A 16,490-nucleotide genomic window follows, 5' to 3' on the forward strand; every position below is an offset into this window, starting at 1 on the left:
AGGGAGAGTTAAAGCCTGGGGAAATGGTGGAGGCACCATTACTGGGGGGAGGGAGGAGATAAAAGCATATTTAACAAACATTTGTTGAGAGTTGTTGGTGCCAGTTGGTCCTGTGTTGGGCAGGAAGATGAACTAATTGACCTCTCAGATTTTTTCCCCAACCCTGTTTCCTACAATTCTTTGGCTCTCTGTGGTGTCTTACAGAGTGAGGTCTGACAGTGCTGCTGTAGTTGGTGAAACCTCAGCCTTTGCCCTCACTTTCTCAACCTGCAGTGGAGAGAGCATCAAGTCCCCCACTAAAACATCAGGCTCCAGGGGAGGATGCTATTTAAAAGAAAGAAAAAAAATCTAATAAGCTCTATTTGTGCAACTTCTGTGTAGGTAAACTTTTCTGTTAATCACAGTTACTCAGTCTTTAGATCAAATAAACCCAGATTCAAATAAATCCACCCTGGCAATTACTTCCATGGTTCTGCACAAGTCTGTTTTGAGTTTCATGCCTAGCAGCTACCTGTTCCTGATATCCATATGTACCACAGTCTGGAAGCCAAATGGAGCAGAATTTTCTTGCCAGGTGTGGGTAACAGGTAAAGCCAAGCTAAATACTGGCTCCAGTTCCTTTTACAAGAGGGCAATTTCTTACTGATGTTTTTGGCTCCTCTGAAGGAGGCATGCAAGCATGTTCATGTTCTGATGTTGGAGAGTTGGTGACCTACAGAACGTTCTGTTCAGAGCAGCAGCTGGGGCATTGCTCTGGACACTTGTGAGGAGCTCAGTGCAGGGATGGGTGAGCAGTGGGGATGAGCTTGGGGTTCAGAGTTAAATTCTGCTTGGTGCTGAAACAGCAGAGAGCAGCTGTGTCTGTCTGGGTGAATGTAAAGGAGGAGCCTTGTCTGCTTAAGGCAGAGCCTTTGTGAACTTCAAGAGGGTTAAGCAGTGCCCCAGGGGAACCTCTCTACCTCTACTGCCTAGGGGAGCAGGTTGAGCACTGCATTTAGGAGACATACTCAGTGCCATCTTCATCTGACACCTGTGGGGAGTACAAGTTGTTCATTCCAATATGAATGAAGGATGAGAGGATTTGTAGAATGGGCCAGGTTGGAAGGCACCACAGTTTGCCATCTGCTCCAACCTCCCTTCTTAAGTAGGGGTCAAGAAGAGAGCAGTAGGGCTCAAGAAAAGAGAGAAGCACATGGCACAGGATTGTGCCCAGATGGTTCTGGAATATCCCCAGGCAGGGAGACTCCACACCCTCTCTGGACAGTCAGTTCAGGACTTGGTCACTGCACAGGGAAGTTCTTCCCCATGTCCAGGGGGAAATTCTGGGATCAGTTCCCTTCTGTTCCTCCTGTCCTGTTGCTGGCCCCCCAAGGAGCAGAGCTTGGACCATATTGAGTCCCCTCTGCAGACAGGCACAGCCAGGGATAAGGTCCCCTCTCAGCATCTCCTCTTGAGCCTGAACAGCTCCAGCTCCTTCAGCCTTTCCTCATGAGAGGGATGTTCCCTTAATCTTCCTTGTAGCCTTGTCTGGCCCTGCTCCAGGAGCTCCCTGTGTCTCTGGAGCCAAGAGCTGGGCACAGCACTCCAGGTGTGCCTCACAGGGCTGGGCAGAGGGGCAGGATCCCTCCCCTGACCTGCTGGAAATGCTCCTCCCAATGCACCCCAGGGCATCACCTGAGGTGTGTGTGTCCACAGGCCAGCAGCCAAACCCTTGGCACCACCCTGGGATCAAAAAGGGTGTCCCAGCTGGCTTGTGTCACCTGGTGTGGCAGCTGCTCTGAGTTGCCTTTGCTGTGGCTGGTGGCAGAGCCCTGATCACCCAGAAGGCTAAGCCACTTTTCAGGAGTTCTGGGCAGCTGTGGCTCCCAGTAAGACCAGTGAGAGCCTGCTGGGAGCTGTGGATTTGGTCAGTAGATTTACAGTATACTTTGGCACAGGCATGAGAATAACATGTGCTGTGTTGGCCAGATTCAGTGCCCCAGGCAACCTGCAGAGGCTGAGGCCTGTTTGATATGAGATTAAGCAGAATATTCTGGAATGAGGGGCAAGAAGTTGTGCTTTTAATCTTAGCCCAGGGCAGCAGAAGGCACAGAGCTCCTCTGAAGTGCAGCTGTGTGGGGTTTGGAGGCTTTGCAGGCTGTCTGCAGGACATGGTACACCACACAGCAGGGTTGGGAGGGTCACATTCCCCGTGGAGGTATGAGGGCAATAGTCTGCCATTTCCCAGGAAAACATCAGGTCTTTTTGCTGCCTGACAGACAAGGCACTGTGGAGTTCTCTGTTCTTATAAAGAGCAGAAGCTGAATTCATTCTGTTGGGAGTGAAAGAAGTGGTTCTTGGAAGGAGAGCAATGCACACCTTTCACATCAAAAGCGAAAATACTTTTATTTGTGGGATGTTCCCTGGTTTTACCTGATGGGCAGACACCTGGGAGCTGTGTCAGTGTGCAGGAACACAGGTTGCAGCAATAGGGAAGGGCACAAAGCATCTGCCAGAGTAAAAGTGGGTGTAACTCACTGGTGTCTTGGAGCAGCACTGTATCACCATCAATCCAGTAAGGACATGGGGTGGTTTTGGGGCTGGCTAGCAGCAGGTCCTGCCTGCAGAATCAGAGCAGCAGGCAGCAAGCCCAAGGTTTTATCCCAGCCCTCTCCTTTTCCCACTAGCTGGATCACTGGTGTGACCTTTAAGCTTTCTGCTTGCAGATGTTGTTTGTTGTGATTTTTTTTTTTTTTTTGTGTCTGTTCCTCAGTAAATGAGGTCTTGGAAGAAAATGTTAGAACTTGACAAGCTGGAGGGCACAGGTCTCTGTTTTCCATTGTCTCCTTAAGTTCCTCCCTCTCCCCCGATTCCCAAGCTGCTCCCTGTAAGAATCTGGCTCCTTCTGTTTACCCAAAAGTGTGACATTGCCATCCTCTGGTGTTTGTTTAATCCCTTCCAGCTCCTGATCCCACTGAAATCCCAGGAAGATTTGGACAAAGCCATGGAGCAGCTGGAGCTGAGCCCTTCCCTGAAGAGCCTGCGGATCCTTGTGAGCGCTCCAAAGAAAGCGAATGTGAGCCCTTCACCTTCTCTGCTCCTTTGTGTCCAAGTGAGGTGCTTTGTTATTGTGGTGGGGAGTGGAAAAGAATCTCCTGACAGTGCAGAGCAGAGGGCAAGCTGCTGATCAGGGTGTCAGCCCTGCTCTGGCCCAGCTGCTCAGAAATCTTCCTGTGATAGTAAACCAGGGGCTGAGCTCAGCTCCCTCTGGCTCCTCCTGCATCCTGAAAAGGGTTAAATACCAGACTGACCCTCAAACGAGGTTAAACTCTGAGAACTCCTTGTGCTTTCTTTCTGGAGATACTGCCACCATTCCTTTTCCCCTCTCCTCTGTGTTCAGGGTGATGCCCTGGCCCTTGCCATGCTGGGTGGCAGCGTGGGGACTGTTCCCTTCACGTGCTGCGGTGGTGTTAAAGGCTGGGGAGACAAAACTGGAGATTCCTTCAGTCTCATGCAGAACTGCCTGGGTTTTTTCCATCTTTATTTATTTATTAGTTTTTCCTGAGCTCAGTGGTTTTGCAGTTAAGCCTGTTAGCTTGACCTTGCTTGCACAGAGTGTCTTGCCAAAGCACATGTCGTGCTGCCCCAAGCACGGGCTGTAAAGCAAGGGATTTGTAGATGTTGCAACTCCTGTTTCTTCTTTTTATTTCCTAGAAGTACTGGAGAGACTGGGAGTCTTGAAACTTACAGTGCTCATCCCCATTTTACTGCTGGTGCTCACAGTCCTTGGAGCTTCCCCAGACATTTTGAGAGGCTTGGGAAGTGCAGGGAGCAGAGTCCCAGGGGAAGCTGAGCCATCAGCTGGGGTTTCCTAAACCCTGGGTGGGAAATGGGGCAGTTTGTGGGAGCACAGCAGTGCTGCAAGGCAGCTGCTGGGTGCAGAGGAGCCAGGTGGATTCCTGCCTGCCTTTGAGAGCATTTCCATCTCTTCCTGAAGCATGTGGCCATGCTCCTGTGTGTGAGAACACATGGTTCCAAGGTCATACATGAAATTACCATAAAATCACACTTCACTCACTGTAGGGTATGTTCTTAGTACCTTAGTAAACCTGGCCACTTCCAAGTTACAGCTGGATATGCATTTGTTTGCTCTTTCCTTACCTGTCTTCCCTGACCTTCCACTCTCTGTTCCTCTGCCCTGCTACAGAGGAACCTCTGCAGTGCCTAGGCTGCCACTGGAGTCTAGGCAGCATGGGGGAGAGGTGCTGATTTTGGGACTGCAAGTATTTTCAGTCCAGTGATCAGTCTCTGTACCTATCTGGAGATAATGGAGTGCAGGAACAGTCTTTTATGTCAAATATCTGTATTTGTCATTATCTGTGGGTGTTTAATCTTATTAGACTGTTTTATTAGCAGATGTGAATTGTTTGTGAATGGTTTTTGGATCACTCTAGATTACGTGCATGTCTTCTTTCTTTCCTTTTTTTTTTTTTTTTTTTTTTTTTTTTAATAGCTCTTGGGTAATATGGTCACGGGGAGCCAAATACAGGGTTTCACATGGGCTCTGGCCAATTCTGATCATTCCCTTTGTCTGATTAGCAGCTCCTGCAGCCCAACAACAGCAAGCAGCATGAGATGAGGATCTCCAGATCCATGGGTGATATCATGGGATCCCTGTACAAAGACTCAGAGAGGACACGCAAGTACTCGACAGGTGAGTGAGACACAGCTCCCTGTGGGGGGCTCTGTGCTATTTCAACCTGCCCATCACCCTCTTCCTCTCCTTGTCACAGCCCTGTGGGTGTTACAGTCTGCATGGCCACCCTGATGTCCCCCACAGTAACTCAGTGCAGTTGCTGCTCATCCTCAGGCTGAGGAACAGACTCTGCAGGTTGAGGTTGTGCTGGGCAGTCACTTGGAGCATAAAGTGAAGAGATTGGGGAACCTGGGATGTAATTTGGGGGTGGGAGATGCAGTGATAAAAATTTCCAGTTAATTTGATTGCACTGAGCTTTATCAAAGTGAAGAGTGAAAATCTGTAGAAAGCCAGGGCTGCTTGTGGCTTTTGACTATTCCTTTGACTGTGTGCTGTTGTTCTCCGAGTATTTATCCCCCTTTCTCAGGTGGCAGGATAATGTAGCTGAGTGGGCTTGGGCTCCTCAGCTGGCTGGGACCACCTTCACCACATCAAGACCAAAACTGTGTCTGTGGGCCACCAGTCAGTTCTTGTGGGTGAAATGACATCTGTGGTAGCTGTTTCTGGGGTTTCTCAGGAGCATGTGTGCAGTGCTTTGCAGTGGTGACATTCCAGAGGAAGGGGAGCATCCCTTTCCTTCAGAGGTGCTGGAAGTAGGTGCCTGCAACCCCTGGCAAACACCTGATCTCTTGCAGCCCTGCAGGGACTGGAGTTGGTTTGTAGCCTTGTGTGATTTTCTTTAGTTTTCTGAGTTTGAGTTTATGCTTTCCTTGCTTTCTAAAATACTTTGTTCTTTGAAATCCTCTTGAAAATTAGGATTTTCAACAGGAGCTGTTTGAAATCAACTGTCTGTAGGAGCTTTTGTGTGAAGAACCTTGTAGGATTTTGTGGAGGGCAGGGTGCCTTATGCAGAATTGGTAAAGTAGTATGTAGGACTGTGTAGCAGGAGCATCATTATTCATATTCCAGCCTGCAGACAGGATGAATGTTTTTTTCACACAGTGAATGTTCTCTGCTGTGTCTGTGGGTGCAGGTTATAGGGTCATTCCTACAGATTTTTATCATTTTCATGATTTTCAAGTACTTGCCAGCTGTAGAACTGACAGCCTTGAATAAAGTGGAGCCCTCTTTCAGAAATACACATGGAGAAATACTTCATCCTCTAAAGATCCTCTGTGCTTATATGGCAGTAAATATTTCCAAATACTTCTCTGTGCAACAAAAGACTGCTTTTCTCCAAGGACTTGCCCCTTCTCTGTTTCATAGCGTGTGCTGATAACATCCTGTGGTTTGCTGCATCTCAGACAAGATGTATAGAAAATGTTATTCTAGGGTAGGTCCAACATACCCCTTGTGCAGCCATACCCAGCTTTTATTGGTGCCAGGGGTGGGTGGCACATGTGCAAGGACTCTCTATGAGCCTGGTGTTGAGATCTACCAGGTTTATCTTTTCCTAAAGGTTAAAAGTACCCTAAATTTGCCTTAAATCAATTTTTTTTTTTTCCCTAGCTCACATGGTTTTTGAGAGTTTGGCAGAGTCACTAAATGACCCTCAATGCTCACATAAAGCACAGAGTCTCAGCAGAAATGGTGCAAAATTTCTCTGCTGCCCTTTTTTTTTTTTTTAGTATGGCTGTTAATGAGCAAAGAGCTGTGGCACTGGGAACTGTCACTGATATGTGGGCCTGTGATGGGCAGGATTGATTCTGTGTATAGCTGTGCTAATGGGAAGATGTTCTTGCAAAGTTAAGACTTTCCTCCCAACTTTTATGCTATGCTTTGTTCTGTCCTTCCTGTTTTGGAGCTGCTGGCTCCTGACCAGCTCTGCAGCACTGACTGTGAGGTGTCACTGCCTTAAGAATGCCCTGAGCCAAGGCAAGGCAGACAAAGGGTGAGTTATCAGCTCTGCAAGGGTGAGAGCCTGAGGTACAAATGGATTTAGAGGGAATGCTGGAAGAGCAGAGTGCAGGAATGGACATAATGTGCTGCTTTAGTCAAGGTAACAGGGGGAGCACTGGGCAGCACCAGCTGTGGGATGCAGAGTGTGCTGATGTTGGGATTTTCAGGAGCTAATGTGCCAAACTCTGAGTCCTTGGCACTTTGACAAGGTCATGTGGCAAAAGTAACCAGCCTGAGCATCAGTCATACCTGTTTCTTTTTCCATGTAAACTATCAGTATTGCAAAGAGGTTTCAACAAGCCCTATGGATGACAACAGAAGGTCACTCCTCTCTTTGGGTTATCTGGGGTGTGTAGCAGCTACTGCAGCTCTGCTTGGGGGTGCTGACAATCCAGCAGATGCATTTTTGACCTCTTGAGTCAGAACTGGGCAATCCAGCAGCTGGGCAGAAACTCCAGGGAGCTGAAAGGGAGAGCTGCATTTCAAATGGAGCATAAAACCCAGTGTCAGGGAATAGACAGACAGACATGATGCTGTGTTTTGTTTTCTCAAAGTGGGGATTTCACTGAACTTGGTGCACAGTCAAAAGGCACCCTAAGAGGCTGGGAATTCTGTAGGAGAAACTCTTTTTCTCTTGCAGTCACAAGGCATTTCACAGTGTTTTCCTTCTGCTGTCATCAAAGTGGTTGCTATCAAAAGAGGATCTTAACTCAGTTCAGCTTTTCTCTTGAAACCACATTTAAAAGGAGATTTAAAATGTCTTTATAATGAAAGGTAGTTCAGGGTCATGTTCTCCATGTTTCTGAGATGTCTCATGTTTTTCTGCTGACTCTGCCATGTAAACAGCAGTGGAAAATTATAAAACTGTATGTAATTGGCACAAGCACATTGGAAGGGAGGTAGATGTTCTGGGGAGGATTTAGTTGTTTTTGCTTCTGCTGGGCAGAAAATGTGTTCAGGCCGTGTCCCTGAAAAACCTTATGCAAAGTCAGTATTTTCTTTTTTTTTTTTTTTCACCATAAACTTTTTTCAGTGGAAATCCCCTTCCAGTTTTTGGTGGCCAGCAAAAGCACAAGTGAGCTTGGACTGAAAAAAGAAAACTTTTCAGGTTCTGGATTTTCAGAAAGCTGAGGATTGTTTTTATTTACTTTGATATACATGTTTCAGAACATTATCCAAAAATTACTTTACAGCCCCATTACAAGCGTCACCATTTCAGTGGAAACATTTACCAGAAGCCTTATTTTACTGGTTTTTTTCATGGAAAACCAGGCTGCTGAGCCATGGCTTCATGTGCCTTGCCAGCTTTCTCTGGACTAGGAGTATTGCAGGAGTTAGGATGGATGATGCCTGCTCTGTTTTGAGAAGAGGAGGAACATTTATGTGTGTATTATGCCAGCTGCTTTGGAGCTAGAAAATAGGTTCTAGGTTAAAAGTACCCTAAATTTGCCTTAAATCAAACTGCAGAAATCCATGCTCAGAAGATCAGCAAGGAGAGGAGGGAGACTTGTAGGAATCCCACTGGAAAGAAGAAATTGAGGGAGATTTGGTCCATCTGCTCACATCTCCCTTTGACAGGACCAGAGAGAAAAATTTCCAGCAGGTTTCTCTCTCTCTGTCCTGAGCCTGGTGTTTCTGCCAGGGCTCAGAGGAGCAGCACATCTTGGGAACGTCATCCCAGGGCTGGGTTCCCTGTGGCTGCAGCTGTGAGCAGAGGCAGCTGCCAGCAAACCCTCCCCAGCCCTGGCTCTGGCTGTGCAGGAGCTTCTCTTCCCTGCCTGATGCTGCTCAGGAATGGGTGAAGTTTTGGGAAGAGCAGGGGAAGATGAAGCCAGGGAATGTGGGGGTGGAGGGAAGCCAAGCCTGGCACAGGGGAGCTGGCTGTACGTGCAGCACCACGAGCTCTGCACATACTGCATGAAAGGCACTTGTTAAATGAAAATATCAGAAGGGAACATGAAAGGCCCCAGTGGGTGCCAGCAGTGACTGAGTCTCTGTGCTGTCCCAGTTCTCTTTCCTCAGGACATGCTGTGCTCTCATCTCAAATTATGGCTTTACATTTGTATCTGCATGGAGCAGGAATCCCTCCCCAGAGCACCTTGCTGCAGAGGGGAACCCAGGTCGGATGCTCAACCAGTGCCAACCCTGAGCCAGGAATCCCAAACAGAGCTGCTGAGACCTGAGCAGCACTCTGCCTGTACAGGAGTGCCTCACAGCCTGCCCCATCCCCACTGGAGCTGCCATCCCACAGACCCAGGACAGTCCTTGGGGGTCTCCTCTCCCTGCCTGCTGCTGCTGCTGTTTCTCGAGTATTAGGTCAAGTGTGAAGAGCAACTGTGATGTGTCAGACAGGCACATCTGGGCTTTTCTGTTTCTTCTTCTGCCTCAGGGTGGATTAATCAGCATTATCCAATATATCCAATGTGCCTTATGTTTTCCCCACTATTAATTAAGCCTGCTATGAGATACTACTGCTGCTCTCTCTCTACCCCATTCCTCTGTTTTCCATTCCTCCCCTCCTCCAGCAGCACGGGAATTGCCTGAGGTTTTGTTAACAGAGCAGGATAGGGCTGGAGTAGGGAATCAATCCTGAGCTCCAGAGCTCTGCTCCCAGCACCTCCCCATGTTTCTCCCAGGGCATGCATGAATGCAAAGCAGCAGCAACCAGTGCTCCTGGAGGTGTGAAGCTTCAAAAATTACTTTGGGCAGCACTTCTGCCCAAACAGCCTGGCAGAAAAGGGATCTGCTTCACTCCAGCAGTTTCCAAGCATGCAAAAGCCTAAGCACTTTAATTTCCTCACCTGCTGGAAAGTAGCTTGTGTCTTATCCCCTTTTAAAGTTTTTGGCAGGAAATGTGATTCTGGAAGGTCAACACAGCTGATCTATGGCTGGGAGTAGTTGTTACAGGCAAAGGCTTAATGCAAGATCATGTGAAGTCTTTGTGCTTGTGATAAATCTGGTTTAACTCCCTGGGTTCAGAGTCAAACAGGGCATGCACAGCTCTTTGTAAAATCACAGTCAGAGGGTTTCTGGATAACAAGTGGGTTGTTGGAGGAAGAGATCCCAGTAGTGCATGAGCATACCCACACTTCATTGCAGAAGGACCAGGAATGCTCAGCAGAGCTCAGATGCAGCAGTTACCCCTCACTAAATCCTCCAGCAGCTTTTTGGGGCAAGAGCCACCCAAATGTCCTTGTGCTGCATTCCACATTGGCATCTGCTGAGCAAACAAGGGGCTGCTGATGCAGTGGTTTATTCAGGGTGCCCGAACTGCTCAATAGTTAAAAGTTTATTTATTTATCTTCAAAGAGAGGATGCTGTACTTCCCAACTGGTTTTGTTTTAGGGCTGGTGGAAAGCCAGTTCGTTATGAGTGCTGCAGCACTTGAGATTCTCTCCTCTTGATCTTGGCATTACTTCAGTTGGAGTTTTTTCACTGTGTTCTTATCCTGCAGGAAATCTGTAAAGGAGAAAATAGGAAGAAGAAAAAAAAAAGTAACTCAAAGCCATATGACTTTTATTTTTACGATCTAAGCAAGGAGTCAGAAGGAAGATGTAGCACGGGACAGAAAAATATGTGTGTTTGGTGTAAATCCAGCAAAAAGGCCTGATTTAATGATCTTTAATGCTGTGTGACACTGTTAACATTCACAGCTCCTGATGAGTATCTGCTTAAGTGAAAGGTGGGAACTTGGGTTTGTAGTGTTGATCATACAGATGGATTTCTTCCAGAGATCCTTCTGGCACAGAAACTGTGATGCAGAATTAGCAGCAGGAGAGGCAGAAGTGTTGTGTTGATAGATCAGTGTTGCCTTTCCATGATGGGGTGGGCCCCCTCCCAGTACCTTTCTCCTGTGCTTAGCCCTGGGCGTGTTGTTAGCAAATGGTACTAATGAACCTAGAACTGGGGAGAGTGCCACAAAATGGAGACAAAATGTGAGGAAACACATCTCCATGTGCTTTCCATCTCCTCAAGGATGTGTGCTTTTCAGAAACAAGTGGTTGTGTTGTGTGAAAGCTCACGTTGCACAGTGCCAACCAGCTGAAGCTCCAGCATGGATCCACACAGATCTCCATCAGCAAATCCTTGCCAGGGAGTGATGACAGCACAGGGATGGAGGGGAGGGACTGCAGAGAGTCAGGCACAGCCAAGACTGTGCAGCCTGGGCCAAGCAAGGGAAGCAATCCCTTATGCTGGAAGAGGCACAAGATAGAGTGGATTTGGAGGAATCCTCATAAAGAAGGTGTGGAGTTCTCTCCCAGGTGCAAAATGGAAATCACCTTCTGCTAAATAAGCCTTGTGAGGGAGCCAGTGGAAGATTTGCTGTCTGTGCATAGGGTGCACAGGATGGAGGCTCTGGGGTTATAGACAGGGGAGACAATTTCCTTGGCCTAAAGAACCCATCCCATAGGTCATTCCTGCCCTGGGATTTTTGGATTTGAGAGCTGATTTTCCTTCCCCTTTACTTTCATGGAGGGAAAGGAGGCGAGAAGAGGGTATTTAAATGCAAGTTCTTTTCCATATAACAAGTGATGTTGCACTCAGTACAGCCAGGCTGTTTCCCAGGTGCCTGGACAAGGCAGTGACCTGCTCCAGGGAGGGAATGTCCAGAGATCAAAGGGAGGGTGGATTTGTGGTTTGCTTTGAGATTTGATTGTATCCCAACAAAACTCCCAGAGCTCTTTCCTTTCTGGTGTGGCACCTGGATACAGTGGCAGCTCTTGCGATCCAGGGTGTGTTGAAGGTCAAATCTGCTACACCATGTGTGGTCCCACAGTAACAAACTCCCCCTGTTGCCGCAGCTTTGTAGGATGCCCATGAGCAGCATCACCCCTGGAGCTCCACTCCTACCCAAGCAGTTCATCTCCAGGAGCCCTGGAGCAGCAGCTGTGTCAGGGTTGGGTGGGAGGTGCCTCCCTGACTGGTGTCCCCGTTGCAGGCTCTCTGCACACCGGGCGCAGCTCGCCGCCGCCGGGCAGCGTTCCCGAGGAGCAGCAGCAGATCGCGCGCCAGGGCTCCTACACCAGCATCAACAGCGAGGGCGAGTTCATCCCCGAGACCATGGACCAGAACGTGAGTGGGGCTGGGCTGGGCTGGGAGAGCTGTTCCCACCACTCAACTCCAGCAGTGCCTGTGCTTGGGGCCAGCTTTTTCCAGGAATGGCTGCCCCCGGGCTTGACACGCCTGGGAAAGTCTGATTTCCAGGAACCCTGAGAGCCAGCTGCTGTGGGGATGGCAAATGTGCCCAGGCACCTCAGATAGCCCTGGAGCAGCACAGATCTGGGGCACACATGTGCACCAGCTGCCAGGCCCTCGTGGCCACAGCATTCCCAGATCCCAGGACCATGAGGGAATGTGCCAAGCAACTGATTGCCTGTGATTGCAACAGCCTGGGGATATCAGCAGCTCTGGCTGCTTCCCATGTGGTGGGAGCCTGAGCTCCAGTTACAGTTCTTGGCTCTGCCCACAGCCTCTGTGGTTTTGTGTCTCTGTCCCTCCCCCATTTATATATTTTTTTTTAAACTCTCTTAATAAGATAATTGTATATTCCAGTCCCTCAGTAATGAAAGAGCAGCAGGTTCCTCAGTGCTGAGCAGTACCTTATCCTCCAGTCAGTTTGGTACCCATGATGAGGGAAACTGCAGTGTCAAGGGACCACAGTTGGAGCAGCTTATACCTCCCTCTCTGTTTGCATTTCTGCTCAATCTATAGCTCTGAAGAGCTTAGTATTGATCCTGTGAAGTCAGCTGGGCTGTCTGGGCACATGTCATTCTTATAAAGCTCATGGAAACACAGGACCAAGGTCCAGAGTTTGCAGGAGGGACATGGAGGGACAGCTGGAAGGCACCAAACTCAATCCATCAGGCTGCTCTGCTGGCCCCCAAGGATGTCCCTGGGGAGATATGTATTTCCTACACTCAGAAGCACCCACTAGCTCCACATTTGCATGCAGACTGTGCCAGTGTTTCCATGGCAAAGTTGTGTTTTCAACAGTTTGTTATACAGCCATTAATAAAATGAGAAGTCACTCTGGGTGAGTCTTGGCAGTGTCAGAGTGCAGATGTATCGTGTGCTCCTTGCAGCCAAAAGTTGGCTCTCTATTGTTTTCACATGCCTCCAAAACATGTTGGGGAGGACAAAGACAAAGTGTGTGTGTGTGCGAGGGGAGGGTCCCCGTGACCCCCTTGGGTGTAAATCAGCCCAGCTCCACTGGCTGTTCTTGGAGCTCCATTAATTCAGAGCCCTGAGCCTGCTCCAGATGAAGGTTCCCAGATGCTCTCCTTGCTTTTCCCCAGCATCACACTGTGGGTGGCCTGCAGCCCTTTGCTGGCGATTTAAAAGCAGGGAAAAGGGGTTTGGGGAATGGTTTGGGATTTTTTGTCTTCCCTCATTGAGCAGCCATGTTTTTCCCTGCATGGGCTTCAGAATGTGCTTGTGCTGCTGCTTCCATATATGCCTGTGGAAAGCCACTCAGAAGCTGGAGCTTGCTGCCTTTTGGGGAACATCCCTGTGCAAGCCTGTGATGTAACTGTGGTCTTGAGACCAGCCTGGCAGATGAACAGAGGCTGAGTATGGAGCATGCCCCAATTCCCAATTTTATGCTTTTGAGAAATGAGTCTCCTTTCAGCTTTAACTGCTGGAAGAGACCTGGCAGATGTGCAGAGTGGTTTCTATCAGAGTGCTTGCTCCTCTTTGGCCTAGTGCATTTTAAAGGAGGTTTTGGGGTAAAAACTAGGAAGCAGAGAAAAATTGCACTGTGCAGTTGGGACAGCCTGGCCAAAACAGCACGAGCTGTTATGACAACCAGCTGAAGAGTGCTGTGGAAAGGGAACAGCCTGTGGAAAGGGAGGCTGTTGGGGAAGGAGGAGGGATGTGGGAAGCAGAAAGGTGGCTCCACATGGTGTTTAACCCTCATTGCTCAGCTTTCCCAGGACTGGGCTGTGGAGCAGGGGTTAGGGGATGTCCCCAGCCAGGAGGGAGCATGGCACAGCTGTGGCACCACTGGCAGCACAGTGTGGCATGGAACAGGCTCTGCTCCATGTGGAAGTGCACGCAGCTCCAGGGTTTACCACTCCATACAAACCCTCTATTGTTACTAGCTAGCTATAAATAACCCTGGCCAGTACAATGTCTCATCCAGGAAGCGACACAAATGCAGCTTTTGACTCACTGAGCTGGTGAGAGCCAAGGCAGTTCTTCCAGCCAAGAGCCCTGATGGTGCTGCTCTTATCAGTGGAGAGGAAGGCTGGGCTCGTGTGCCAGGGCAGCTCGGGAAGTCAGGAGTCCTAGCCCTGCTACACAATATCCACTTGGCCTTGGGCACATCATTTGTGTCCTGATACATACTTTCCTTTAGTAGTAATATTATTATTTCTCCCAAATACTTTGAATCTCATTGACTTCTCTCCATGCTCTGAACATCAGGGTGCTGATTATCTTTGCTTCAGTTTTCCTACCAGCAAATAGCAGTTGGAAAGAACAATAATGCAGAGAAGGCATCATAAATGGGTGACCCTGCAGAGGTCTGCTAGTTCTGGAGCTTGGAGAGCTACAGTGCATGGTTTTATTGTTTCCCCTTTCCTTCCTCTGCCAGATGCTTGAAGCTTTCATCAGCCCTGATGACTCGCTGTCTGGGAGCTGCCAGTCTCTGGACAGGTCTGTGGACAGGTGAGTTGTGTGAGTCACCATGTTCACAAGCTGAACTGCAGCCCCTGCTCCACAGCAGGATCAGTGGCAACCCCTCAGGTTTCTGTTAGGATGAGGATGCACCTGAGTAAAACAAATTTATCTTTATCACTGAAAACCAGATCCTAGCAGGGATGTCTGTGCAATTGTATGATTTAACTTGCAGTAATCTGAGCTGGACAAAGACAGCCTAGCTTTGTGTAACCAGGTTTTCTTTTTTGTCTTATGAGATGAAAATTCTCACAGAATCACACAATGGTTTGGGTTGGAAGGGACCTTAAAGATCATCCAGTTCCAATCCCCTGCCATGGGCAGTGCCACCTTCCACTAGACCAGGTTGCTCAGTGCTCCATTTAGCCTGGCCTTGAACTCTTCCAGAGAAAGGGCATCCTTATTTTCTCTGAGCATCCTGTTCCAGTGCTTCACCACCCTGACAGCACCTCCTTCCCCTCTGGCTCTCTGCAGTCAGCAGGTCAATATTCCATCAGCCTCCCCAGTCACACTTTCTGCTCTCCACTGACCACTGCAAACCCAGCAGCCCCTGTGCAGTGCCAGCAGCCACAGACGTGTCACTCAAGGTGCTGAGGACACCAGATGAGCAGTAACTAAGTTTAGCTGCTCAGCAGGAAGCAACTGGGACACACTGTACTAACCCAGGCTGCGGCTCGGTGGCTGGTGCCATTGAGCTGGGTCCCGGCTCACACACGTGTTTGCTGCTGTGCAGGGTGAGCTCTGGATAAGACACAGTGTCCTTTTGGGAAGCAGTCTGGTTTTTTTTTCCATCTGCATCAAAGATTTTCTATTTTTTTCTGCTGTTGCTGTTGCCATACAGCGCTGAGGCTGCGTTCCAGCGCTGATTGTGTAGCGTGCTTTGGGTTTGCAGCTCCGTGTGCTTTGGATCTGTCTCAGCATCAGGGTCCATTTCCTTTTTGTGCCTTTTAATAATTTCCTGTGATGTATTTGCTCATTGTTGTGGCCGTATCGAAGCTGGATTCCTTGTGTTCCCAACCTCTCTGCCCCAGCTTTGCTTTTGCATGGATTTTGCCAAGAAGAACAGCAGAAGGAGCACAGGCTGTTTGTAACCCTTCTGAGAGCTGAGAGAAGAGCTTTAGGCTGTTCACTCTGTTTGTGAGAGGGTGGCATGGCCTGATTTCCTCTGCAGAGCAGGCAGATGTGCTCAGTCATGGGTCTAGGAGCTGGAAAAGGCACAAGGAGGGCTGTATTATTCCAAGGAACAGGAGTCAGTGGGAGTACTCCTGCAAAGGGGTGACAGATGCCTTGCAGCCAGTTTGGGATGGCATCAGCCCAAGAGGATAAAGTCACTAGGCTGAGAGTTAGGAACAGCACCACAAACTCCTCTTTGCCACAGCAGTGATCAGCTTTGACATGAGTAGGTTTCAGAGCACTTCACAAAGCTGATTTCTACTCTGTGCCCATATTGTTAAAAGAGGGAATGGAAAACCTACATGCCCTGATCACTCTTTAAGAGCCTGGGGTGAAATTGGGATTGCTGAAATCCCTTTGCAGTGCTTTTTTCACTCTCTCACTGTAGTTTAAAGGTCTTGAGGCACCAATGCCACACTCTGCCTCCTGGTGTTGTGGGAGGCTGGGTGTTCCCAGTGGTGGTGCAGGGTCTGTGGTAGGTGATGCTGGACAGAAGGGAAAGCTGCATGAACTGAGCATGACTGAAGGACTGTGGTGTATACACCTGCAGCAACTGGCAATGTTCATGGAAAGCAGAGGTGTGTGGTTGAATACTTGATGCTGAGGGAACAGAATCCTGTGGCCCTCCTTCTGTGCTGCCTCATGCACAGGGGTGATGATCTTTGGCCACTTCAGCCTGGTGACTGTGGGTTTTGCAGCATGCCTTTTGTTTGCCACAGGAACAAGCTGTGATCCAGCCAAAAAAGTAATCTTCATTCTGGTGCAGGATAAGGATGGGAGTTCACTGATCAATGCAGCTTGTGGTTTATCCTGTCCTTTCCCTAGTTTATTAATTCCATAGCCCTTCTGATATAATAAATGAATTTTTTTTCCATCCTTTTGCAGCCCTCCCTTTCCCCAAACCCCTGTTCCTGGAAGGAAGAGTCATCCCAAAGATGGTCTTGATTGCATGGGTAAGCACTCTTGGTGGTTTCTATTTGCTGAGAAGTATAAAAAGAATGTAGTCAAGAGGCTGGATGAGCACTATTAGAGAGATGGCACTGCATGAAAAGTAATTAAAGCAATC

The 16,490-nt window shown here is 48.7% G+C and overlaps 1 protein-coding gene across 5 annotated transcripts in view; it reads left to right on the forward strand.

Annotated features, from left to right (window-relative positions):
• The window catches only part of LOC130249972 (mitogen-activated protein kinase kinase kinase 3-like), a 75,377-nt gene that overhangs the window by 46,626 nt on the left and 12,261 nt on the right, over positions 1-16,490 (forward strand). For 3 of the 5 annotated variants that reach the window (XM_056485166.1, XM_056485161.1, XM_056485162.1), the window contains exons 6-10: positions 2,942-3,055; positions 4,579-4,693; positions 11,514-11,647; positions 14,169-14,242; positions 16,310-16,377. In XM_056485166.1, coding sequence (XP_056341141.1) covers positions 2,942-3,055; positions 4,579-4,693; positions 11,514-11,647; positions 14,169-14,242; positions 16,310-16,377 — 505 coding nt within the window. The remainder of the gene's footprint in view (positions 1-2,941; positions 3,056-4,578; positions 4,694-11,513; positions 11,648-14,168; positions 14,243-16,309; positions 16,378-16,490) is intronic. The other 2 variants (XM_056485163.1, XM_056485164.1) reach the window with 1 other exon arrangement.

The sequence above is a fragment of the Oenanthe melanoleuca genome, chromosome 2, assembly GCF_029582105.1.
Source record: "Oenanthe melanoleuca isolate GR-GAL-2019-014 chromosome 2, OMel1.0, whole genome shotgun sequence".
In the NCBI taxonomy this organism is placed as follows: domain Eukaryota; kingdom Metazoa; phylum Chordata; class Aves; order Passeriformes; family Muscicapidae; genus Oenanthe; species Oenanthe melanoleuca.